Genomic DNA, 27,277 nt, shown 5'->3' with positions numbered 1-27,277 from the left:
CGCTTGTTGTTAACAGGTTCCTTGCTCGGGATTATGATGACATTTTCTCTGCCCCAGATTTTCCTGGAGAGCCACAGACTCCCCCACCCCACCCTATGGTTCCTACTCTACCCACCTCTAAAGAGTAAATAGCCTGTCTGTTGCAGATATCATTCTGAAATTTAACAGGTTTCATCCCCTGAGAAGGGGTGACTGTACAGTACCTGCAAATGACATCCAAATCTGGCAGAAAACTATTTCCTTTTTTAAAAAAAAGGTAAAAGGTGCCTACAACTTGTCAGGCTTAATTCACTCTGGATGGGTTCCTCAAAATTTCATCCACTTCTGTGAAACTGGTGATTACGGTATATTGCTCTTTTAAAATTATCCATTACAGTGAATGGGAGGGGGAACAGAACTTTGTTTTTAACAGGTTTAGTTTGGTTCTGAAAAATGAGCAGAACTGGAAAGACGCAGAGTGGCTCTGAAACAGATCTGGCTGCTTCCTAAAGCTACATATGTAAGTCTAAGCAGTCTTGCTTTCTAGTCATGCAGAATCCAAAAGGCCGACATTTTACACATCATGAAGTGGCTAACCACCTCCAGAGTTAAACCTATCCCGAATCCATCCATGGAGACTATTCTCTGCCTACCCCCCCCCCTCCCCCATTAAGTGATCAACCCTTCTCAACAAACAGTTCCAAAAAATGCCCAGTGTTAAAATCAATTGTATAAATTTATCTGTCAAGGGCATGAAGAGCTTGCATTTAATCATACTGAACAGTATTAGAGATAAAATGTGTAGTATAGCAGAATGAAAATGGAATAAGCTGTGACTGACATGGCATTCATTCTGTTGCAATGGAATAAATTTCTGAGCCCTGGACTACTCCAGAAAAATCTAAAATGAGCAGTTAACTTCAAAAAATACAACTGAAGAGTTAACATCAGACAAGAGTTTTAACATGGCTTCTGCTAATAAAGATGGCATTTCACTCAAAACAGCTCACTTCTGTTGCTAAGTTCCACCTTTTCCTGTGTGTTCTTCCTCCCGCAACTACTGACTGATATGTAAAGGCTTGAACTCTTTCCCCCTTGGTCTATGTAGCTTATATCCTGCCTTTCATAAACATACCGGTACTCAAAGCAGCGACCATTGCAATCACAGTAATCAGCACAAAATGGCAACACATGTGAGAGTTTAATGATAATTAAATTAGAAAAACTGACAACCAATATAGTAGACATAGCATTGAGAGCTACTGGATGGCTGTCCTTACTTGCCCACCCCAATTATAAAGCAATTTTTAAATTGTTTTTTTATCAAAGATTTTCGGGGGTTGCAAAAGTACATAATTGTCTTTATTTTCAGATTGTAAAGTCCTTTCTACAGATTCGATGTGAGACTTTGATGCAGAAAAAGTTTGGGGGAGAAGATAGTTGGGGAGAGAGCGTGAGGTTGGGGGGGGGAGAGGGTAGTAAACTTTCACTCTTTTACATGGTATATGTGCAAGGTTTATGTGTCAGTTTCATGTCAGTAGGTTCCCTTTCTATTCATGTATTAGTTTTCATTGGTGTTGAGAGAGGTTGGAGGGCCCAGGGCATGGGTCGTTGCCTACAGTTTTGTGAGTGAGTTTTGTTTGCATGGGTGGGTTGTTGTGTCAAGTTAGCCATATTGATTCATATGCTGTCAGTGGGTTCTTGTTTATAGCAAATTTGAGAATTTTTAACCTAGAGATAAGAACTATCTGCTTAAAAAAAATCTTTCTCCTGCACACAGAAAGGATTCCATCCCATAGAAAGGACTAGTGCCTATAAGCTTATGTTTAAGCCTGGTGTGCATAGATTATATGCAACCCCTAAACTCTCTTAATCTAAATGTAATGTGCGCCAAGGCCCATAACATAGCAGTTGCAATCACTAACTAAATTCCTGTTCAAATTTGAGAAATGTACACAGGGTTCATGGGTTGTTGGTTTTTTTACAAGCACTCTCTCTCTTCACTTCATGGAAACAATGGAAAGTCTTAGAACTACAGTACTTGCAGCTTTTAATGAGTGGCTAGAATGAGCCACCCGCTGACGTTTCTTTTGTTTCCTCACTTCAGCAACAGGAAGTGGTGAGCTGCTGCACCCATCAACAGCACAGGTCTGGTGACCGACTGCTTCCTGCTGCAGAAGTTGCATGAAGCATGAAATAAAGTGTTTCTAAAGTGAACTTTACACACTGAAGAGCATGATACAGGAGGTTTCAGAGTTTAGGCAGGCAGCAGCTAGATATATTTTGCATTTCCCATCCCCACTAGTGTGAGAAAGCTTTGGTCGCTAACTCGTAAATTGTGTGCCATGGCAGTACTGCTGATATGCCATTAGGATAAAGAATAACTAAAAGGCTTGTGCAAGCCCAGGTACCTTCCCACAAAGACATCTTTTTCCTAAGTCTCTGCATGATCCAGTACTCATGTACCTCCAGTTTCTGCTCAGTCTGCCTCAGGTATCGGAAGTCTAGAAAATGCTACTGAGGAACATTATGCCCAAGCAGAGGTGGATTGAATCAAAGTAAAGAGAAAGCCACTGACAGAAGACTTAGGGCACATTTGGACCAAACACAAACAGAGCAGAATCCACAGGCAAGTTTTCCTGTGCAAGCCACAACTAAAATGAATGGGAAGCTGCAGAAGAACACAGAAGTTTCCTCCCGCATAAGCCCCATTGTAGAATTTTCCAGAGGCTTCTGTCTTGTATTAATTATGAAAGGGGCTGTGATTTAGATTTTCTGCTTCAGGTATTAAGCTGTATCAAGCCAGGCTAGTCAAGATTTAATGAGATTTTAAGACTTTTGCAATACACTGCTCAGATGTCTTTTTCTGCTAAACAAGCTCAAAGATAGATCCATCAAGATATGGGATTATCTTCCCCACTGCAGAAAGTCATTGTCTCTTCAGATGTTAAATTAGGATCTCAAGAAAAATAAGCCACTAATGACTGGTATTTCAAACGGATTATTCTAGTGTATACATCTGCACAGAAACATGACAGCCCTACTGCACTCTTCCATTTTAGGAAGGAGAATCATAAGAGTTTGCAAACCTTTTCTGGATTTGTGTACACGTAAGACTAATAATAACCAGCCAACAAGGACAATATTCCATGCACCTAAGGAACTAGGCTCTACTCTACAAAAATTATGCCACAGTAAGTTATTCATCTTTAAGGTGCCACTACAAGGCATGTTTCATATCTTATTTGTAGCCACACAGGATGGCTTTTGGTGCTAATTCTCATAGGTCTAATCCCATCTTCACCTGTGTGACGGCCCCTCTGTCAGAAAGAACTCAAGGTTAATACAGTCAAACCTTGGTTGTCAAACGCAGCCCGTTCGGCTTCTGAAATGTTTGACAACTGAGGCTTCTGAGTGGTTGCAGGAGCTTCCTGTACTCAAGCAGAAGCCGCATTGGACGTTCAGTTTCTGAAAAACATTCGAAAACCAGAACACTTACTTCCGGGTTTTTGGCATTTGGGAGCCAAAACGTTCCAAAATGAAGCCATTCGGGACCCGAGGTTTGACTGTACACACATAGACCCACTGGCTATGACATTAGTTAGCTTCAAAAAGAAACATGGTTCAAACAAACAGATTTCATTCAACAGAATTAGCTATTTGCTTTTAAAGAATAGGTAAGAAATATAGGTCTACATAGCATGTTTGTTTCTCCAAAGTATCATCTGTTGCACTCTCTGCCCCTGCCCCCCACTCGGGGGGTAGCCTCCTCAGCATACATAACTCCATACAGTAGGTCCACAGCTTATGCAGGGGCTTCGTTCCGCGAACCATTCCTAAAGTCAAAATTGTGTATAGTCAAAACCCATTGGGTTCAATGGCAGGTGGGATCACCTGTATGTTTCAGTTATACATGGGAATGATTCTCGTATGCAACCCTAAATCCTACTGAGGGATAGGGCTGGGCAATATCTGATTTTTAACATCACGATATATCACTAGCTAAACATTGTGATATTTCGATATATATCGAAATAAGGCTGGAGCTATGTAGAAGTGAATGTGGTAATGACCTGGCAACTTACTACCGTACTTACAGGTCTAACTTTAAAACTGATAAAATTTTACTTACACACATTGTTATAACTGTTTTGTTATTGTACTGTACCAATGTTAACTTAGCATATTTTTTCCTAAAATTAAAAACTGTAGAAGGAATCAGCAGCATAGATATCATACCCTCCCTTTATTTCTTCCACATCATAGGTAAGGTAACAGAATGTTCCCTAAAAATGAATTACATTACTAAACAAGAAAAAAGGCAACTCAGTGTCACACTTTTAGATACTCAAATATAATTAAACATTGAGTCTTGAGAGCCTGAGGCTGAGAAAGCTGCTTCAGTCCCAAAAGCAAACACCTGGGGAGCGGGGAAGAGAGAGACACAGAGACAATCACACACACCACCCACTGCCCCCCCCCAAACGTAGAGGGGGGGGAAAGAGTAGTATTTCACACAGAGCACGTCTTTCTTTTACAATGAAAGAAAGAGCTCAGTCCACAGTGATTGCTGGACTGGCTCTGTTAATAATCAAACTGGTAAGCTAGGAGCTGGTCCCTGCAAAAGCCAACCTGGGGATGGAGGAGAGAGAGACTGGGAGACAATCACAATCACATAAACGCAACACCCACTGCCCTCCCACAAGCAGTGCACACACAGAGATGGGGGGGGGGAGAGGAAGAAGTTCAAACGCCAGTGCAGGGTGCTTTGTTTGTTTGTTTATGTTTCTTATGGGAGAACAGGAGGAGGAACAGGAGGAGGAAAGTGGCTCCAGAAGTCCAGGCTAGTAATGGACCAGCATTCTTAAGGAACCTACCAGACGATTGGCTGCAGAGAGATTATGGGGTGGTTTTTTTGCCAAGCAGCTCTTGAGACTTGCGGTTGCTGCCATAGGCTGGGGAAACTGGAGGCGGAGTTAACACTGCATGTGGTTTCTCCATCATTTCAGCCACAGCTAATTCTTGTTATTAGCTGCCTGCAGGAGGCAGAGAGGAGCTTGGGCCGAGTTAGCAAGGGCTGCACAGGAGGAAGCATAGGCTTCCCCCAGCTTCTCCAATACTGTGCTAGATTCACAATAAATTGTCAGGTTTTTTTTTAAGGTTATCACGATTTTCTTTAAATATCAGTTTTAAACAATATATTGATATATTGCACAGGCCTACTGAGGGTGTGGGTAGGTGGGTGTTCAATTTCCATTTTGCACATTACATCTATACAAGTCTGGCCTTAAGTCTTTTATAGCCTTCCTGACTTATCTTCCATTGATATCCTATTTCAAATTCTTAGTTTTCTTATGTACAACTCCTTACCTTTTCTCTTCCCTCCTTTGTCTTGTCTACTGTTGCTCATAGGCTTATCCTACTTGCCAGTTAACCTTGATACCACTCTTTAAGTATTCTTCAAAAAGCTCCCACTTGCCTCTTGTTTTCTTTTCATCATAATTTCTTATTTTGGCCGTCAAGCTTTGCTAACTCTGCAACCGCTGATCCTTTGTCGGAATAATCATTTCTTTCCAATTCTTTGCACAAGTTATCCTTGCGGCCACAGTTGCATATAAAAATAGGTTCCTTCTTTTCTTAGGTATACCTTCCCCTAGTATTGCCAGCAAGAAGGCTTCTGATTTTTTTAGGGAAGGTGAATTTAAACATCTTTTTGAGTTCCTCATATATCATTTCCCAGAATTCTATTGCATACTTACATTGCCACCACATATGATATAGAGAACCTTCTTTATCTAAATGGTTCCAACATGTATTGGATCGTCTCTTGTACATTTTGGTAAGGTTATTTGGTGTCAGATACCATCTATATACCATTTTGAAGATGGTCTCTTGAATTGCATAGGCGGTCGAAAATTTTATCGCGCCATTCCATAATTTTAACCATGCTGAAAGTTCAATGTTATATCCGATATCTGACGCCCAGTGTATCATTGCCTCTTTTGCCGATTCATCTTTAGTTTAACATTCAAGTAGAGTTCTGTATACTTTCAATATTATTTTTTGTTATTTCCCAATATAATTTTCTCAAATTCCGATCCACCTACTACAAATCCTTTTTGTCTCTTTTAAAAAATCTCGTTTATTTGGAAATACTGTAACCAATCTGTGATGAGTCCTATCACTTCTTTTAAAAGTCTTACAGAGCTATCTTAAAATTCAAGGTGGTCTTTTTATGTTCCCCAGTTTTCCTCCATGATCAATTCTTTTTTACCACAACTGTGTCCATTGGAGATATCTAATGTGGGATCTTGTTTTATAACAATTCTCTATGTTTTGCCCAAACATTATACACACTCCTCTTGATCACCTGGTTTAAAAAACCCATATGTACTTTGATCTTATAATAATACAAATAGCTATGCCATCCAAACCTTAGGTCAAATCTTACCAAGTCTAGAGTTCCTACATCCTTTAATTCCACTCACTCCTTTATCCACACTAAGCATCATGCACCCTCATAGTAAAATCTCAAATCGGGAAGTGAGAAACCCCCTCTATTCCTCTTGTCTATAAGTATTTTATATTTGATCCTTGACTTTTTGCCTTGCCATATACAATTTGTTAAGTCCTTTCCCCATTGTTTAAAACAATTAGTGTTAGCGATCACTGGCAATGATTGAAATTTTAAAAAATCATTTTTGGCAATATGTTCATCTTAATTGCCGACACTCTTCCCATCATAGATAAATTCATGTGGTTCCATTTTTCCATATCCTTCTTTATTTCTGTCCATTTTTAAATAGTTATCTTGAATAAGACTTAAATTGTTAGATGTAAGCCAAGCTCCTAGATATTTTACTTTATTCTCTTCTTTGATTCCTAATGTTTTCACCCCTAGAATATCCTCCTTTGCCTTCTTTTCCCTGTTTTTAATGATCATCTAGTCCAACCCCCTGCAATGCAGGAATCTCAGCTAAAACAGATGGCCATCCAACCTCTGCTTAAAAACCTCCAAAGAAGGGGTGGGCAGGGTATTTTTTTGAAAATGAAAAGAAAAACCCTGAGGGGATCATGTTGACTTTACAGTCCAGGGATTAAAATGTGACATGTAGAGACATACCTGCAAATTGTTACATGTGTATATGAGCCTTTTATGAAAGTGCTGAAAGGTATAAATCAGGGGTCAGCAACCTTTTTCAGCTGTGGGCCACCGTCCCTCAGACCATGTGGTGGGCCAGACTATATTTTTTGGGGGGGGGGGATTAATAAATTCCTATGCCCCACAAATAATCCAGAGATGCATTTTAAATAAAAACACACATTCTACTCATGTAAAAACACCAGGAAGGCCCCACAAATAACCCAGAGATGTATTTTAAATAAAAGGAAAACATTCTACTCAGGTAAAAACATGCTGATTCCCGGACCATCCGCGGGATTTAGAAGGCGATTGGGCCACATCCGGCCTGTGTGCCTTAGGTTGCCTACCCCTGGTATAAATGCACCAAATCTGGACTCCAAGGATCAAGTCTAGTGCCTGGAATTTCCCCTTTTACACTTCCGTAATTAAAAATATGTTTACACTAGCCTCTAAACTCCTGAAGTCTGAGATTGCTCAGCCTCCCTTCTTTAAAGTTGAAAGAAATATTAAATCTTGCTTATGCAAAGATTACTTGTGCAAAAAACTAGAGATTTGAGGAACACAATCCTTTTGGGAGGCACATTCAAAGTATTTGTGAGGGTGGAGTACAATTGCAACGTACTAGTGTCATGCTGTACAAAGTCACAAAGGCAACTTATCCTGAACTTTAACCTTTTGCTTTCTTCTCTCAAAACATATCCATTGGAATTTTCATGGATATGCAAACAATTTCACCCAAAGCAGACAAGATAGAAGCACAAAAAGATAACTAGCATGTGATCCAATGACTGTGGCCTTTTTTAGTGCGGGGAGGAAATCCAGCATACACATCATAGCCCTATTATATTCCCAAATAATAGGGAAGGATACTGGGTTAAATACAGGTTTATTTTCTTTGATAGATATACGATACAAAAACACTTACTGTATGCCACTAATAGGCAAGAACCCTTCCAAAAGAGAAAAACTGGATAGTTTGAAGGAGGATGGTGTAAATTCCTTTACTATTCAAGGAGAGTATCACTTTAACATTTGTTACCAGCCTATTTAACAGCTTTCAATACAAAGACCAGCATAAATTTTAAGAGTAGTTCCAACAGTAACTTGGGGCTCATATACACCAACAGGAGACACAACTTAAAAGTTACCTTGTATTAGGAGCATGCCCACAATCCTGCACCTGGTCCTGGAGAGCGAGAGGGAGAACAGCATACACATGACGACCCTAAGGTCACAAGCTCCAGGCAGGACCTCCGCCGCCACCATTTGCTCCAAATATGTCAATGTCCATAGCCTCAATTAGCTTGTTTACTAGTTCCAGAAGATCCATACAATTGAACTTGTACCATCATGAGTAGACATTATAAAGGTCCGAATTCAAAAAGGATTAAAGGTGAAGTATGATAGGCTCCATAATTAAGCTTGCTGAGGATAAGGAGAAAGAGTTTGTGCACATTTTCTATTATTGTGCACTTTAGGACTCGTTAACCAGGTCAAAGCAAGTATAGCAATGCTGGCAGGTGCTTCAAGATTCTGCAGGTAGGTTTCGCCTGTGAATAACTAATTTGAGAATTTCATTTAGTCTCATATACAGATCTCATTTTGTCGAAAACGTCTCAATGACTAATTTAGGACAAAACCTCCAGAGCATGTCTCACATGTTCTGGGAGGGGCATTAACACAAATAAAATCCTAAATAACTTACTGCAATGGAGTAAGTTCCTCACAGCTCAATATGGCCAAAGCCTCATTGGATCTTTAGGTTCAGGGTCAGAAGAGGCCCTCCCCGCACCCTGAAAAGGTCCTCTACATTCAAGGTCCCATGGACTGCAAGAAGATCAAACCTATCCATTCTGAAGGAAATCAGCCCTGAGTGCTCACTGGAAGGACAGATCGTGAAGCTGAGGCTCCAATACTTTGGCCACCTCATGAGAAGAGAAGACTCCCTGGAAAAGACCCTGATGTTGGGAAAGATTGAGGGCACTAGGAGAAGGGGACGACAGAGGACGAGATGGTTGGACAGTGTTCTCGAAGCTACGAACATGAGTTTGACCAAACTGTGGGAGGCAGTGCAAGACAGGAGTGCCTGGCGTGCTATGGTCCATGGGGTCACGAAGAGTCAGACACGACTAAACGACTAAACAACAACAACAACAACATTCAAGGTGACTCAAATTGGCAATGCCTTGTTCTGTAATGTTTTGAGATAATAGGAAGATGACTGGCTATATCAAGTTCATACTTCCATTTCAAGGCATACCAAAATATGCAGGGGAGCAATAAAATATCATTTATTGTGTGCATTTAGCACCAAAGGTGTACGTACCAGCGGCAGAAGCAATCACTAGCTATGCTAATACACACAAAAGTGTGGCCATTAAGTAGAATTGCTATGATAGCAAGGTCAAATTAAACCAATCCAAGTGTAATTGTTAGTCTCAGTGTCCCTTTAAGAAATAAATTGCTAACCTAACTACTTACAGAAATAGTCTCTTCAAGCTATCAATCATGCAATTGTTACAAGCTACTATCCTAAGTCAAACAGCAAACTTCCAACAGTTAGATTATTGTTCAGGGAAATTCAGGCATGCAAATAACTTCTCATTAAGATGTATAAGGATTTCACTGTGAGAAGTCCATTGCATAAGCAGTATGGAATGCAACCATATGAAGTTCATAGGGCTAACAGGGAATTGAACAGAATTCCATTCCAGCAGAGAATGAATTTTCACTTTAAAGAAGTGCTCATTTTCAGACAGACATGTGCTGGCTGTCACTGGTCTTGGAGGCTCTCCTCCTTTAAACACAGCAGAGGTAGCTCCTCACCCCCCCCCCTTTAGTAAAGCTATGAGCAGTGACTAAACAGATCAGATTACAATATTATCAGGAGGAAGACCACCTCTCCAGCTCACAAGTCATTCTTATTTAGAGCCAGATTAAACAGAGAGCCTGGCTCATCTATCCTCTTCCAAGCAGCCCTAAAATTCCATTCAAATCAACAACAGAGCAGCACAATGTAGATGGTGATGTCAGGCGCCCATCCTGGCACCCAAGGGACCTTTCACTTGGTTGCAAGTAGCAGATAGGTGCAAAATGTGCCTGACTAATTTTGAAGATTATCCCACATGTTGGCAGAGTGCACATAAGCCCATTCCGTCTCTGCCCCACCCCCTTTTCTAGCCACCTCTGGGTCACCATGATGCGCAAGTCAATTGGACGTGCATAAATCAGTTGTTCCCTGCATTCGAATTAATAGCATTAACAAAGTTATTTATAAAGAGAATCCTAGCACACATATATGTAAAGGAGGGGGTGGGGGCTATTTGTCTAATTGGTCCATAAGCCTCAAGTTTACCTGCAACCAAGCGCAACTGTGCCCCCTCACTGTTCTCAACTGTGATTCAAGCAAGCAGGCTTAGGATTGAAACCTATAAGTTCTTCCATGCCCTGGCATTATCTAAATTTGGATAATTTAAGCCACAGTGGATAAAGTCACTTGAATATTACCAGGTAGATACAGAAGAAAACCCAAAACCTAGATAGCAAATCAGGGTATTCCCTGCCTTAGGAAGGCTATAGAAATCCTCTAGTTACCTGTTGGTTAAAGACTTACAAAATGCTTGTCTTACTAGTTAAGTGGCAGATTTTCTTCAATAGTTCATTTTGTTCTCTATACTAATTTCTCAGTTTTTAAATTTCAGTTCTGAATGCAAATGAATTACTGCTACCTTAATGTTTTGCCTCTCAAAATATGTCATCCTCAGAACTGTCCCAGTGGCATGTTGTTCCTTGCATGGCACTCACAAAGATAAAGTACTTCTCCTAATGTCACAGCACAACAAATCCAAGCCAACAAGCAGTTGTGATAAGCAGTTGTGATAAGCAGTTGTGATAAGCAGTTGTGATATGCACCACCCCACCTTTAATGTTAATCTATTCAGACAAAAGGAGAAAGGGAAGCAGAAAAGAAAATATTTCTCCCGTTTCTTTAGCAGATTTGAGAAGAATGCAGCCAGCTCACTTGTTTTCCTTCCCCAACTAGAATGTTCTAAAGTGAAAAACCAAATCACACCACAAGTGAGAATGCAAACAAATGTCAACTCAGTTAACATTAATGTATCCCAAACAAATAGCAAAACATGGCTTTAAAAGATACCCTTTAGGTTTAGGACCCAGGTGGCGTTGTGGGTTAAACCACAGAGTCTAGGGCATGCTGATCAGAAGGTCAGCAGTTCGAATCCCTGCAACCGAGTGAGCTCCCGTTGCTCGGTCCCAGCTCCTGCCCACCTAGCAGTTCGAAAGCACATCAAAGTGCAAGTAGATAAATAGGGACCGCTCCGGCGGGAAGGTAAACGGCGTTTCCGTGCGCTGCTCTGGTTTGCCAGAAGCAGCTTTGTCATGCTGGCCACATGACCGGAAGCTGTCTGCGGACAAACACTGGCTCCCTCGGCCTATAGAGCGAGATGGGCCTCTTTATCCTTACCTAGGTCGGAAACTATGTTCACAGTTTATCAAACTGCAAACCTGCTAGCATCTCTCAGGCAGACAGATATTAAAGTTCAGTTCAATTTAGACAGATGTACCGGTATATTGCAGTAATACAATGGTAAATCACTGGAGGCAAGCCTTACATTCAGAGGCTACCTTCAGCTAGAGTCAAAGCATTCCTTGTCTGCACAGAAGCCACGCAATGGAGTAATGCAAAGCAAAATCATTCCCAGGTACAGTTCCTAACTTATGTCCCTTTTTAAGGGTTGAAAGAAATGGAAGAGATGCAAATAACTGGGAGGTTGGATAGTCCTGTGTCTTCAATAGACTGTCTTCAATACTTAATACAGTGGTACCTTGGGTTACAAACACCTCGGGTTACAGGCTCCGCTAACCCAGAAGTAGTACCATACCTTGGGTTAAGAACTTTGCCCCAGGATGAGAACAGAAATTGCGTTGCGGCGGCGCAGGAGGCCCCATTAACTAAAGTGGTGCCTCAGGTTAAGAACAGTTTTAGGTTAAGGACGGACCTTTGGAATGAATTAAGTTCGTAACATTTTGTTGCAAATACTGCATATGCTTAGGAGTCTTGATGTTAGGAAAGTTATTTAACTACAGAATTCCATAGATAATGGTGAACTGGAGAATGCTATCTGCCAGTCCCCAAGAAAGAGAAGTCTGCCTGCAATTAGAGAGTTAGGGTAGGGTGTTTGCTTTGAAAACTCAGCAAGGAGCTTCAGAAACACACATTCAATCCACATCCAGCCATTAAATAACAATGTGCGCAAAATACTTATTTTGAAGAACACAAAGACACCAAGGTATGGCAGCTGCCTTTCATATGGCTCACAGTAAGTTCCTCAGAGCATATGCTATTCAGTCAGAAGTTGCACTCATTCCTAAAGTCATTAAGGGCTAATTGATATTTAAGTAAGACATTTGTTTCCATGTCAGTCAAATGAGACAGCTTCATATAAGAAAGCTCCATCTGCCAATTTTGAATTGGGATGATGCCTTCAGACATCTGTCATGTGGAGAGACAAAAGGTGCAGATGCTTCTCCCATTCAACCTAAGCCATTTCACCCAAAGACCTGTCAACACACATAAAAGGGAAGAGTTGCAGTATAAGCATAACATGGAAGCCCTTTTAAACTAGCATTTTAACATGGCTGTGGAATGGTAAGCTATTTAAGGTGAATACAATACTTTACTACAGAAAGTCAAGATAGGCCATTGCAAACAAAGTGGCCTAGCTTGCCCCTCCTCCCACTTCCATCACACCAGGCCTGGCACAGAATGTTTGGAAGCTTGGTGCAAAATGGATAAAAACTCAAAACATTTTCACTCAGAAAGAATTAATTTTAAATACAAAATATTAAAATAATATTACTGAGCAAACATTCAAATGATACTAATGTGGATTTCTATAGGATTTGATTCAATTACTAAGCAAGCAACATTCTAAGGGCTATGTTGGAAATGTATTCCTAAATGTTGCACAACATCTTCAGGAATTTGATTCAAGAGCGCAGTCTGGGAGTCTGCCAAATATCTTGTCTCTGTGACATGGTCATAAAGCCACCAAGCATCTCAAATGCCCCCATCTTCTGCACACAGCGAAAAACAGATGCATATTTGAGTATACAACCACAGCAACAATCATGAAAAATAGTTGAGAAGCTTGTTTTAATTCAGGAGTTTTCCAATTTATGAAGTCCATCAAACTCAAACTGAAAGTTCAGAATCAGCAGTTGACAGATTTTTTTCATACAATTCTGAGAGGAAAAAACTTTTCTTATTAGATATTGTGAGGGACAGGGGATATCGCGAAGTCCCTCCCCTCCTGAGTTCAAGCCCGTCCCCGAGCAAAGGGGAAAGCAGGGAGAGTTCCGATTCCAGTGGGGAAGCAGGAAGTCGTGTCCGAGGCTCAGGCAAGGTAGAGGAGCCAGGGTCCCAGGTGGGACAGGAAGGGGCAAGCAAGGGGGGAAGACCCATCCCTCCAACTCCAGAATTACGCAGGAAGAGGAGGGGCAAGAGGATGGGTCTGCCAAAGCTTTTGTGTTGGAGAAAGACGCGCCAAAAGCCATTAGGAGGTTCTGAAACCGACTGACAACATCGCTCCGTGTAAATAGCAATGACTTGAGCACTGTAAATACGCAGCACCAATAAAAGAATAAAATGCAGAGCTGCGTAGCGTCGTTACTCTGAAGTAGTCCACTCCGGCCACTGTGACAGCAACCTCCTAATCATTTTTGGGCTACTTCGGAGTTGCCGGGATGAGCGTGTCCGAGGCGGAGAAGTGGCGGCAGATCGCTGAGCAAGCCCAGCTAGAACTGCAACAGCTGTCGCTGCAGGCGCAGGGAGAATTGAAGGCAGCTAAAGAGGAGACTAAGAAGGTCCAGGACGACCGGCTACAACTTGCGGAACAGGTGAGAGAGCTCCAGGAAAAAGAGCAGCATTTAAGGGCGGTGGCGGTAGACCTCCAAAACAAGCTGGATGCAGAGAAAAACAAGGCGGGAGGGGCTCCCCAAGTCCAAGTGCTGCCAGGAAGGAGAGCAGGGACCCTTGTAAGCAAGTTCAATGGAGACCCGAAGGAGTTTCAGGGCTTTGAGACTGAGATCGTGTATGCTCTTGAGCTGCACCAGAATGAGTTCCCCGATGATGAGCACAGAGTAGCGTTTATTGTGGAACATCTCACCGGAGCAGCCAGGGAGTGGCTAAGACCATTAATCGCAACCAAGAATCCTTGCATGAAAAATGTCCAACAATTTCTAGAAGGTTTGAGGACGATGTATTCGTCCGATAGTCATTTGGACCAGACTAAGGAGGAACTGCATAATTTACGCCAAGGAAATATGACAGTTCGCGCATATTGGGCGAAATTCACCATGCTGGTGCACAGACTGGGGTGGGTTTTGGATTCGCCTCCCATGCAAGCTGCGTTTTACTTGGGTTTGAGCGAGGAGGTGAAGGATGAACTCTCGAGAGGTCCAAAGCCCAGTACTATGGATCAGCTGAGCAAAGCAGCTCTGGCGGTGGGGGTGAGGCAGGAATCCCGGTGGAACGACAAGCAAGCGACGCGCGCAAAGCGGGCTTGGTTCCCACGGTCGCAGGAGAAGCCACTCCCTCAACAACCCTTTCAGGCCACGCCTGGAGCCAGCCAGGACCAGGAGCCCATGCAGATTGATAGCGCGCGCGCGCGGGCTTTTCAAACCCCAGCGGCGCCAAGACGCAAGGAGGGAAGGGGCGGGAATTGCTTTCTCTGCAACTCACCCCAGCATCTCGTCAGAGACTGCCCACATCGCAGGGAGTGGCAAGGAAAGGCGGGAACGGTGGTGCCCTCCCCCACTGACGCAGCACCACAGCAGGGAAACGGGAAAGCCTGGCTGCAGGAGACAAGGGGCAGCAGCCAGGCACAGTCAGCAGACAACAGCCCCAGCCCGCCCACCCGCACAGCGAGGTGCAGAGCCAGCCCACCCCTCCCAGAGCAGGAGTGGTTCTAGAAGTGACGCTAACGCTCCCAAATGGCTATCCCCTGACGGTCCTCGCCTTAATTGACAGTGGGGCGTCCGCCAACTTCTTCTCGAGAAGCTTTGCAGAAGAGCACCAAATCCAGCTTTTGCAGTTGGATTTTCCTCTGCACGTAGCAACCATTGACGGCAGGGAGCTGCTGGGAGGGGCCATCACACATCAAACCCCCCCCATGAGAATGACGGTGGGAAGGCACTCAGAGACACTGGCGTTCAACGTCACCACCATCTCAGACCCCCCCATCGTCTTGGGCATGAGCTGGCTGGCGCGCCACGACCCCTCCATCAGTTGGCACCAGAGGTGCATCACGTTTGGGTCAGACTTTTGTCTGGAACATTGCATGCAGCACCAACCAGGGGAGGGGCCTCCGATAGCCACGGTGGCCACCATGCATATCAAAGGGGGTGAGGCAATACCCAAGCAGTACTGGGACCTGCAGGAGGTCTTCAGCGAAGCGGAGTCCGACCACCTACCCCCGCACAGGCCTTTTGACTGCCAGATCAACCTGGTGCCAGGGGCGACGATACCCCCAGCCAAGCTGTACGCCATGTCAGACCAGGAGCTGGAGGATCTGCGCGCTTTCATCGACAAGAACCTCAAGCGGGGGTTCATAAGGGAAAGCAAGGCAGCAGGGGGCAGCCCGGTCTTCTGGGTGGACAAGAAAGACACGCAACAGCGCCGTCTTGTGGTGGACTTTAGACGGCTGAATTCGGTGACAGAGCCCGTGGCTTTCCCCATGCCCAGAGTGGATGATCTCCTGACAGCGGCACGCAGGGGCAAGATTTTCACCAAGCTGGACCTACGGGGGGCGTACAACTTGATCAGGATCCGGGAAGGAGATGAATGGAAAACCACGATGTTCACGCCTCTGGGCTCTTTTGAATAGCTGGTGATGCCCTTCGGTTTGCAAGGGGGCTCAGCATGCTTCCAGGCCTTCATGCACCACGTCCTGGGGTCCCTCCTCTTCAGGAAATGCTTGGTCTTCCTAGATGACATCCTTATCTACTCGAATGACCCGGTGCAGCATGTGAAAGATGTCAGAGAGGTGTTGCAACGCCTGAAGGAGAACCACCTGTATGTGAAGCTGGAGAAGTGCAAGTTTCACACCAAAGAGGTGGACTTCCTGGGCTACAAGCTGTCAGACAAGGGGCTGGCGATGGACAAGGACAAGGTGCAGGCCATCCTGGACTGGCACAGCCCCAGGACGCGCAAAGATGCCCAACGCCTACTAGGCTTCGCTAACTTCTACAGGAAGTTCATCAAGAACTTCTCTCGCGTTACGGCTCCCATCACGGACTGCCTGAGAGGCAAGCAGAAGTTCAAGTGGACACCAGAGGCGCAAGCAGCGTTCGAAAGCCTCAAGAGAGTGTTCGCCTCAGACCAAAACCTGTTCCATGTGGTGCAGGACGCGCCCCTACGCATTGAGACAGATGCTTCTGAAAAAGCTGTGGGCGCAATTTTGTTGCAACTGGACGCCAACAGGGAGTGGAGACCCTGTGCCTTCTTCTCCAGGAAGCTGACACAGCCTGAACGCAACTACACAGTGTTTGATAGGGAACTTCTTGCGATCTACGCTGCGTTCCAGCACTGGCGACACTTCCTGGTGGGCGCAAAGCACCCCATCCAGGTGTGCACAGACCACAAGAACCTGGAGTTCTGGAGAACTGCCAGGGTGCTCAACCAGCGGCAGATACGGTGGGCAGAGTTCTTCTCGAACTTCAACTTCTCCATCCACTACATCCCGGGGGAGCAGAATGTCAGGGCGGATGCCCTCTCCCGCAAGCCAGAGTACATGGAGGAGGAGGCGCCACCAGCCCCAAGGCACATTTTCCCCCCGTCGGCATGGTCCTGCGGAGCAGCTGTGGTGAGCGAGGCAGAACTCACAGCACTGACGGCAGCGGATGAATTTGCCAACCGCATCTTCAGAGAACTGAGAGGGGGGAGGGAGCAGGCAAAAGACTTTGCAGAACGCAGAGGGCTGCTTTTCTACAAGGGTGCGCTGTACCTGCCCACCACCCAGCTTCGACGTACGGTCCTCAAGCAGATGCACGACAACCCTACAGCGGGGCATTTTGGAAGGGACAAAACCGCTCACCTAGTCATGAGACACTTCTGGTGGCCAGGGGTGCGGGAAGATGTTCGAGACTATGTAAGGGGCTGTACCACCTGCCAGCGGGCGAAGGTGGTCAGAGCAGCGCCACCAGGGTTGCTGGAGCCCTTAGCCACACCACACAGGCCGTGGGAAGTGGTGTCCATGGACTTCATCACAGATCTGCCTTCGTCCAGGGGTAAGACTGCAGTGTTGGTGGTGGTGGACCTTATGTCCAAAATGTGTCACTTTATACCGTGTGCCAGGGCAGTCTCGGCAGAAGAGACAGCCAAACTGTTTGTTGATCACATTTTCAGACTGCATGGATTACCTTTAAGGGTTATTTCGGATCGTGGCCGCCAATTTGTTTCCAGGTTCTGGCGGCGGCTCATGAACCTCCTGCAGGTGGAGGTCAGCTTGTCGACGGCTAGACACCCGCAGACCAACGGACAAGCGGAGAGGGTCAACGCCATTCTGCAGCAGTACCTGAGATGCTACGTCAGCCAGCGGCAAACGGACTGGGTGGATCGCTTGCCACTAGCAGAATTTGCCTACAACAATGCAGTGCACGTCTCCACAGGGGTGTCGCCCTTTAAGGCCAATTACGGGCGCGACCTCAGATCTTTCCCAGAGAGGGAGAGGGAGGAGGAGGAGGAGGAGGGCCCACAGGCTGAGGATTGGGCAGAGGAACTGGAGACGGTGCACCAGCAGCTCAGAGAACACTTGGAGAGGGCCAAGGAAGCGTACAAAAAGGGGGCAGATCGCCACAGGCGACAAGGGGAGGTCATCAGGGTGGGGGACAAGGTGTGGTTGTCCTCGGAGGGCCTTCCCACCAGAGGGAGGTGCAAAAAGCTGGCACCCAAAAGGCTGGGCCCCTTCACGGTCACGCAACAGGTAAACCCGGTGGCATACAGGCTGGCACTGCCAGAGGACATGAGGGTGCATCCAGTGTTTCATAGATCGCTGCTGTCGCCGTACAGGGAAAGCAGCAGGCTCCGAGACAGCGAACAAACCCCCGAGGGAGGGGGGGAGAGGGAAGGCAGGGAGCAACTCAATGAGGCCACGGCCATCCTGGATTCAAGGTGGGGGGTGGGGGGACTGGAGTACCTCATGGCATGGGAGGACGCTCCACCGTCCCAGAATGAATGGGTCCCAGCCACTCAGATACAGGAGGAATTCTTGGTGGAAGAATTTCACGCCCTCTTTCCCCACAGACCCAAGCCCTGGCACATGGAAAGGGAGGGGGAGGAGGAGGAGGCACGGGAGAGCAGCTCACCATGGCGCTGGGAAGCGGAGTTTGAGGAACCAGAGGATGAGGTATGGGTGTCACCGAGATCCACCCAGTCAGAGGAAGGAGCAGATTGGCAGAACGTTTTTACCCCCACCAGCTCTGACGCCACGGACTTTTTGGGATTCCCGTCCGCCCAGGCGGAAGGGGGGGGCTCGCAGGACTGGGGGGAGGTATTCACACCAACGGGCTCGGAGAGCACTGAGTTCTTAGGCTTCCAGTCGTCACCGACACATGGGGGGGGCCTGGGGAGGGGTGAAGGAGAGCTTGGGAGGGGGGTGGATGTGAGGGACAGGGGATATCGCGAAGTCCCTCCCCTCCTGAGTTCAAGCCCGTCCCCGAGCAAAGGGGAAAGCAGGGAGAGTTCCGATTCCAGTGGGGAAGCAGGAAGTCGTGTCCGAGGCTCAGGCAAGGTAGAGGAGCCAGGGTCCCAGGTGGGACAGGAAGGGGCAAGCAAGGGGGGAAGACCCATCCCTCCAACTCCAGAATTACGCAGGAAGAGGAGGGGCAAGAGGATGGGTCTGCCAAAGCTTTTGTGTTGGAGAAAGACGCGCCAAAAGCCATTAGGAGGTTCTGAAACCGACTGACAACATCGCTCCGTGTAAATAGCAATGACTTGAGCACTGTAAATACGCAGCACCAATAAAAGAATAAAATGCAGAGCTGCGTAGCGTCGTTACTCTGAAGTAGTCCACTCCGGCCACTGTGACAGATATGATGATACAATACACTACTAAAAAGTTGTTTTAAGTTTAAATTAAGTATGACACTATCATACTAAACTGGAATTTCTAAAGCAAAGTCTCTATACTACTACAGCTCTCCTTCATTTTATATTGTCTTCCAAAATACGAGGGTTTTGTGTGTGTGTACGTATTTGATAAAGTATTAGAAGCTGATGCTCCAATGCAAACATTTATCTTAATCAAACAAACTAGAGACAGACAGAATGAAACCCAGAGGCAAAAAAACTCTGTAAAAAAAATCAATCTGTTCCAGTCGTTTGACATACAAACAGCCTTTGTGGACACACTGCCAGATACTGATTTCATCTTGGATAAGAATGTAAAGTTTCATATTCAGCAAGTTTCTGCATTGAATCTGAACTCCTCCCAACGCATAAGAAAGCTAACCCACAAATTTGCTATGTTACTATTGCCAGCAGAAGAAATCCAACAATCTCTGGAGAGAACAACTCTCTCCATGAGTATTATAAAACCCAACAAACATCACATAGCAATAGATTAATTCAAGCCTATCAGAGATCAGAACTATGATACCACAGTCAAACATGTATGTCTCTATACCCTGATATATTAGCAGATGGAAAGTATGTCTCTGAACAGTGGTGGCTGCAAGGGATCACAAGCTATTGGACCCATGTTCTGCCTATGCACTTCTCAAAGACCACTTTGAAAATAGAACGGTGGGCTATTTGGGCATGTGTTCTGATTCAGAAGGTATCCTCTTATGTTCTATATATAATGCAGCAACAATATTACGGTATGTGTTTCTTCACCCTAAGATCCCAGGGCAGGTTACAACAGTCAAATACCACATTGAAAAGTTTGAAACCACTTACAATAATAAAAATAAGATGGGACCTAAAAATATACACCTCAAGTGTGAAAAAGGATAAAGAGGTGCATCTCCAGCATCTATAAGTATAATGAAGGTGCAATACACACCTTTGTTGGGAGGAAATTTTAAGGCTTAAAGGCTGCCACAGATAATGCCCTCTGCTGGGCTGCCACCACCCTGAGCCTCTGGGTGCAGAGTTGAATTCAACCAAGAGTTGAATTTTGAAGCTCAAAGCTAGAGTTTCATGCTCTTACAACCCTGCCTATTTCCCTTACACTTTATTAATCTGTAGCAATAATCTACTTTTCTATCTCTGCAAATGGCTATGTTTATCGGAAACATAACTGAGTCAAGTACTCTGTAGTCAGGATTTTACAGCTTCCTTGAGTGGAAATTATTGCCATTACGCAGTTCTCCTCTAAAGAGGAAGTGCAACTTGACAGATCATGTACAGAGGCAGCTTGCTTAAGTCATGATATAATTGCATAAAATCTCTTGAAAGTTGATCAATGGTTACCACCAAATAAGTATAATATGCAGGAGTCAATTCATACATTCAGTTGTAATTCATCAAGTACTGAGCAGTCAGGTGACTTACTTGCATGCGTACACTGTCTTTTAGGCTCCCAACAAAATTTTCTAAACAGCATACCAGTAGAGTTTGGGCATGGTCTGGCATTCAGATAAATTAAGAAAAAGAACAACAAAATCTTAAGTGAAGTTCTTCTTATCTGGAACATTTCTAAAGGCAGCCTCATGCCACATTGGCAGTGCTGCCTTTAGTGCATAGAAAACTTACAAATCTAGACATGATGGCAAATTTATCCAGGGAACCATTGACCTTCAATTAATAAATGTCTCAACTATTTTTGAAGACATTCAAAATATTTAGGTGGCATAGTCATGCTCTAAGATTATATCCCTCGGAGGAATTTTCATATACGGCACTAAAAATGCCTTATAGTTTCTTTCCTGTCTGTGCTTATAAGAATTCTATCTTACCTGAGAAAACCAGCTAAATAAACTATTTAAAATCAAATGCACATTTCAGCAATTGGAGGTGTTACTATCAAATAGCTATACAGGAAAACACAAGCACGTGTGACATGAACACATGTGCTTCAACAGAAAGACAGAACTGTACACAATAAAGGTTTCACCATGTAGGAACTCAAATTTACTTAAGCATGGTAATTAAAACTCAAGAACAATCAGTGTTCAAGAACAATCTCAAAGTGTTGGAGCGTCAAATGCCAATGTATATTCCTATCCTGACAAAACATAAACCAGCAGGGCCAGAAAACCACAGAGCCTCAGAACACAAGAAGACTCCTGCTTATGCTTGGTTCCCTACAGCTAGTTAGTGCTTAATATAACACCCAGTTTGAGCAGTTTTTCTTGTGGTTTCTTCCATTTCCTGAGCATTTTAGTACACTCAGCATTCAAAAACTTTAGTTAGCAAACAGTTACTATGGCAGTTCCCTGACAAACATAAGAACACCCTTCCCTGAATCAACTGTTTCCTCAAAGGGAGCTCAGCTGAGGAAGGCTTGTTTAGGGAGCCATTATTCACTCAATGAGTGAATGTTGTGGTAGCAGAATCTTTTTGGGAATTTCAACCTAGGAATGGGCCCATTGAAAGTAAAAACCTTTCATTTGGAGAACACAGCAGTCTGTTAGAACAGGCCCATCTATTCCAACACCCTGTTCTCACAATGGTCATCCAGATACCCATTAGGAGAAGCTGAGCACTAAAGCACTCTTTCCCTTGTGATTGCCAGCAACTGGGATTCAGAGGTATACTTCCTCCAACAGTAGCTAGTAGTCATTGGTAGCATTATCCTCCATGAATCTGTATAATCCTATTTTAAAGCCATCCAAGTTTATCACCATCATGACATATTGTGGGAGCAAACTCCAAGAAAGTGCCATAGCTTAGAGGTAGAGCACATACTCTGTATACAAAAGATCTGAAATTCAATTCCTGGCATCTCCAGGTAGAGCTGAAACGGGCTCCCACCTGAAAATCTGGAAAGCTGCTGCATGAGCTCAATGGTCTGCTTGGTATAAGGCAGCTTCCTATAAAGGACCTTGGCGGGGCTGCTTCAGAGTAGCCTATGTAGAGCCACCAGATATTCCTGGAACTACAGCCATGCTGGCTGGGGCTGTTGAGAGTTGTAGTCCAGGACCAGCGACATCTAGAGAGCACAACCTTGGGCATTCCTGATCCCAATAATGTGGTCTTGATGTCTTGCCTGCTTGTGATTTAATTGTCTACTGTTTGGCAGAACTGTTTGTAATGTTGTTTTTAAAAAGTATTTCAAAAAACACCTGTAAAATGCCCTAGCACTGAATGAGTTGCAGTTTCAAGGAAAGCTGCCTGATTCATTGAAATTAGTTTCATGCTCCGGCACCGGGGGCGGGGCTGGCATACGTTCTCGGGGCGTGGCGCCCGCCATGGCGCCCTCGGGATCACGCTGCCCGGGGCGGAGCGCCCCCTTTGCCCCTCACTTCCTATGCCCCTGCTTCTTAGCAGCTACTCAAACAGTGAAATAAAATTGTACAAGTTAAAACCAAGTCCTGCAGGTTGATCAGAGGTTCATTATGACTGTTCCTACTTCCTTATCACTTATGGTAACCTCTGGTCATGAAAATGCTCTGGCATTATAGCAGTTTTCATTGTTTAAATGCTCTGATGTATCTGCTTTAAAGCGGGGTACATACCAGCGTTTTTAATATTGTATAACCAACAAAAGAAATAATAATACCCTAATGAAAAAGTGTTACTCTATTCTCACTTTTCAAACAATAGATTACAAGCACCACTATGTCCTGTGCCTCAAACAGCTGGGCACAGTTACAGTCCAATCTCAAGTGGCCATATCCCCAGCCATGGGGATGCCCCTTGCGAATGACCTGGAGAACTTGAAAAAGATCCAATTTGTGGACAGGGCCTTTGAGAATGTGTTCCACGCCCAGGGCAACAATTGCTCTGCCATCATGGAGAATATACCGGTACATCTCAGAAGGAGGACCTCACTCCAAGGAAGAAAAAAATTATTCATTCGGTTGGACCCATTCTGGAAAGTGACCAGTGTAAAATCAGTTTTTTAAAAAGGATCCAAGCTGATTAGCTTAACATCAGTTCTAGGTAAATTGTTAAATATAAAATTTACGAAGCATAAGAATGAGTCTTTCATCAATATGGCTTCAGCAAAGGTAAGTCCTGTCTCGTTAACCTTTCAGCGTGACAAGAAGCATGTGAATGGAAGTGATCCCCATATGGATCAATAACTTTTAATAACAGGAAACCAAATGTGTAATAATAAATGTGCAACTCTCACAATGGAGGGATGCAAGGTGTAGAGTCACCAAAGGATATCTGGCAGGATCAATGCTATTTTAAAATTCATAAATGACCTACAGTGTCATTGTGTGAAGGGCTCCAAAAGGAACTCTCCAATTTTGGGAAAACGGGAAATAAAATGCCAATTGTAACTCAAGGTAAATAAGTCAAAAGTGAGTTATACTGGAGGGGGGGTGTCTGAATTTATGAATTTCACATGCATGCAGCATTAGGCTAAACTGTGACTTAATGTGAATGAGCGACTGAGGTCATTGCACTCCTCCCATGCTCCTGCTGCCATCATGATACCCAGGCTATTCCATGGTTTGGCTTAGTGTTATATACAAACCCTGAATCAATCATGGTGTGCCTCAGTCCAGACAAACCACAAGCGTAATGAAGGTTTGTTCTCAGCTTACCGCTTGCAGTTTCTCTGGGTGAGACAATCCACAAGCCCAGATTCAGATGTAATGTTAAGATGAACCATGGCTTAGTCCTAGGTAGCAGGGCAGAAGGAGAAGTACTGGGACCACAGTGTTTGCTTCAGGAACCTGCACAGTTGCTTGTTTGCACTACACTGTCATGTGCAACAACTGCAAAAAGGGCAAATTCCATGCTAGGAATCACTACAAAAAAATTTGAATATAATACTGCCAATATTGTAAAGTCTTTATACAAATATTATGATGTAACCCTACTTAGAATATTGTATACAGTCCTAGTTGCAGTACAGTGGTACCTCTAGTTGTGGACATGATCCATTTCGGGGTGCTGTTCGCACCCCGAAAAGTCCGCAACTAAAGCAGCGCTTCTGCACAAGCATGATAGAGCGCTTCTGCGCGTGCGGAGAAACCAGGAAGTATACACTTCCGGGTTTGCCGCGCTCACAAGCTGAAAAGACGCAACATGAACCTAACGCAACACGATGTATGACTGCAAATCAAAAAATACACTGTAGAGCTGGAAAAGGGCAAACAAAATTATTAAGGTGCTCAGACTATTTCCCCATAAGCACAGGTTACAATATTTGGAACTTTGTTGTTTATCAAAAAAGGGCAAGTAAGAGAAATCATAGTACAGTAGAGGTATATCAAATTATACATAGTGTGAAGAGTTTTACTTTTTTTCTCCCTCTCTCATAACACTATGTTTTCTTCATGTCCTTCTTGTGGGTTCCCCTTGGGAAGTAGATGGTGGACAATATGAACCTTTGCTTTGATCTAGCAGAACTCTACTTCTCTTTTGTTCTTAGTGCTCAGCCCTATGCTTATGGTCAGGCCAGACAGGAACTATGCCTGCCCCTGGTGTTAGGCAGGCTTTAAAAATATAATTTTTTCTCTTTGATTCCTCACACCTTATATGGGAGACAGGAAGTTTCACATTACCCACTCTGAACTATCAGAATAAGGCAGGTCCGCAAAATGTTTAACCTGCCAATCTGTCATAGCAGCCATTCAATAGGGTCTATCAAGGGCTCAGTCAACTCCCTTTTTTGGATACAGCCTGACAGCATAGCATTAAGCAGGTAGTTGAACACACTATTTAGCCAGTGAGCTACAGGCTTTTTTTTTTTAAGGAAACAAGACTCAAAACCTGGCCATATAATGTATTCTAAATCAGTCTCAGAACTGTCACCTAGATGTTACAAGTTTCTATTAGAGGTAGCCAATGTGATGTCCTCCAGATATTGTTGGACTTCAACTTCCATCAGCCCCAACTAGCATTGCCAACAATATCTGGAGGGCACCATGCTTGCTACCTGCATCAATGCGAAAGTGTTTCAAGTGTTTCAGGAGGAGAGAGCAGACAGAACAAATTAACTTGTGAAGCTGGACTTGAGCATATAAACACCTAGCAATATGGGCATCCTGCGAGATAGCACATAAAGGATAGTTGAACAGAGTAACTAGCAACCACTCATGGTATGTAACAAAAGTATCAACTAGTGGTAAAGTTCGAATCCATCACTATCTTCCCCATTTTGGCTATCAGAGTAAAAATGATTCCAGTCGTCCACTGTATCAGAGCTCCTGCACAGCTAGACAAGTTCCCGTGGCCAGTTTTGACTGCTTTTCACCTAGGTCAGATTCTCCTTCACATCATGCCACAACCGTAGACTGAGGGCACATCTTATGTCATTTCAAACGACATAATTTCTGTACAAGACTGAGTAGTTTTAGGCACTTTATAAATAATGCTAGTGGAAGTCGGTGGAAGGGTTCTCACTAGTGCAACAGCACGTTTCCCACCTCCTCTCTCCTCCCCAAAATCTGCTCAGGAGCACTCACAGAACAGCTTGCAGGAGGATCATTCCAACCTTGCGTCTTAACAGTGTGACAAATTCCTCCCTATGTCCCCAAACAAATGCCTATTCCAACCCTCCGCCCCGCCCAACAGGGGCCAAGATGACATTTGATGATGGCGACATTTCTAGGCGTGTCAAACAGTTTAAGAGATGCACTCCAAGAGTGTCAAAAGGGTGGCGGGGTCGTTGGAAAGAGCGCTTTCCAAGGCAGTGGAAAGCGGGTTAGCCTAACGGACCTGTTTCTCTCCGGGGCAGCAGAGTAGGTGTGCGTTCGTGCGCGCCTCTTCAGGGGCGGGAAGGGGCCACCTTCAGGTCCGGGGCGGCCATCTGAGAAAAGGGTCCCGTCTCAACGCTGCGGCAGCGAGAGCATCCTCGCCTAAAAGGCGCTCTCCGCCTTCCAACCACCTCTGCGCCCCCGCAGCATAAATCCCCGTAACAAAGCGGTGAAGGGGTGGCGGCAGAAGAGCGGAAAGGAAGAGAAGAAACCCGCGTCACGGGCCGGAGACTCGCGCAGGGCCCGCTCCTCTCACGCCCCCTGCTCCGGATAAACGCCTCCGCGGCCCCGCCGAAGCCGAACCCCAATTGCAACATAACGGGGACCGGGAAGGAGGCGGAATCGGAGGGCGGGAACGATGTCGCGCGAATAAACCCCCACAATTCTACAATCAAAAAACGGTCTGAGAGATAAGGCGGGGGGGAGGAGGAGGAAGGGAAATGGAAACGGAAACCGGCTCGCTCGCTGGCGGCGACGCCCGCCTAAGTGGCCCCGGAAGACCCAGCCGGCCCGCCGCAAGAGGGTCGGGCCTGCGCTCCTTGAGACGGGGAATCCGCCCCCCGCCCAGAGGCGTCTGCCTGAGGAAGCGCCCCTCAGGAGGAGGCCGAGGCCGCCGCCGCCGCCGCCCCGCCTCACCGATGGTGGAGATGAAGGTGGTGTTGAAGGCGTCCTCGCTGAAGCGGAAGAGCAGGCAGGTCTTGCCCACGCCGGAGTCGCCGATGAGAAGCAGCTTGAAGAGATAGTCGTAGGTCTTCGCCATCTTCGCTCCGACTGGCGGCCGGGAGCCGGAGGGGAGGGGGAACTAGCAGGAGGGAGGCGAACAGGAAGGGGCGGGGCGGCGGGGCCCCTCCTTCTCCCTCCCTCCAGCGTTTGCCGCCCGCGCAATGGCCTCTGGGAGTCGTGGTTTTTTCTGTTGGACTTCTTCAGTTTTTCTTGTAGGAAGCGATCGCGATCGACCCTGTCGGTCCCGTTGAAATCCCAGGCTCCAAAGCGGGAGGGAGGAGGCCTGGCCGGGATGGACGGCGGGCAGTGCTGGGGAAGGGATTGCTCCTGGTTCACACTGAAGCCATACATGTACATATTATTTAGTAATATATTGCAAAGTCAGAAATGTCAACAAACTGCTAATTGCTGAATAGTGATTGTCCAGTTATATTTTGGAGGGGGACATAATAATTAATAAAGACGTATCATTATCAATAAAAGTATATAATTCAAATAATTTTGATCTGCATTGTCATTGCACTGTTG

At 45.2% G+C, this 27,277-nt stretch overlaps 1 protein-coding gene across 1 annotated transcript in view; it reads right to left on the bottom strand.

The window, feature by feature from the left end:
• The window catches only part of RAB8B (RAB8B, member RAS oncogene family), a 42,531-nt gene extending 15,686 nt beyond the window's left edge, over positions 1-26,845 (bottom strand). The window contains exon 1 of the mRNA XM_035132349.2: positions 26,663-26,845. Within this exon, the coding sequence (XP_034988240.1) occupies positions 26,663-26,786 (124 nt within the window). The 5' untranslated portion in view covers positions 26,787-26,845. The remainder of the gene's footprint in view (positions 1-26,662) is intronic.
• Positions 26,846-27,277: the final 432 nt, after the last annotated feature.

Source organism: Zootoca vivipara, chromosome 14 (genome assembly GCF_963506605.1).
Source record: "Zootoca vivipara chromosome 14, rZooViv1.1, whole genome shotgun sequence".
In the NCBI taxonomy this organism is placed as follows: domain Eukaryota; kingdom Metazoa; phylum Chordata; class Lepidosauria; order Squamata; family Lacertidae; genus Zootoca; species Zootoca vivipara.
Note: the sequence above shows the minus strand (reverse complement) of the source record. Positions and strands in the feature narration are given on the sequence as shown.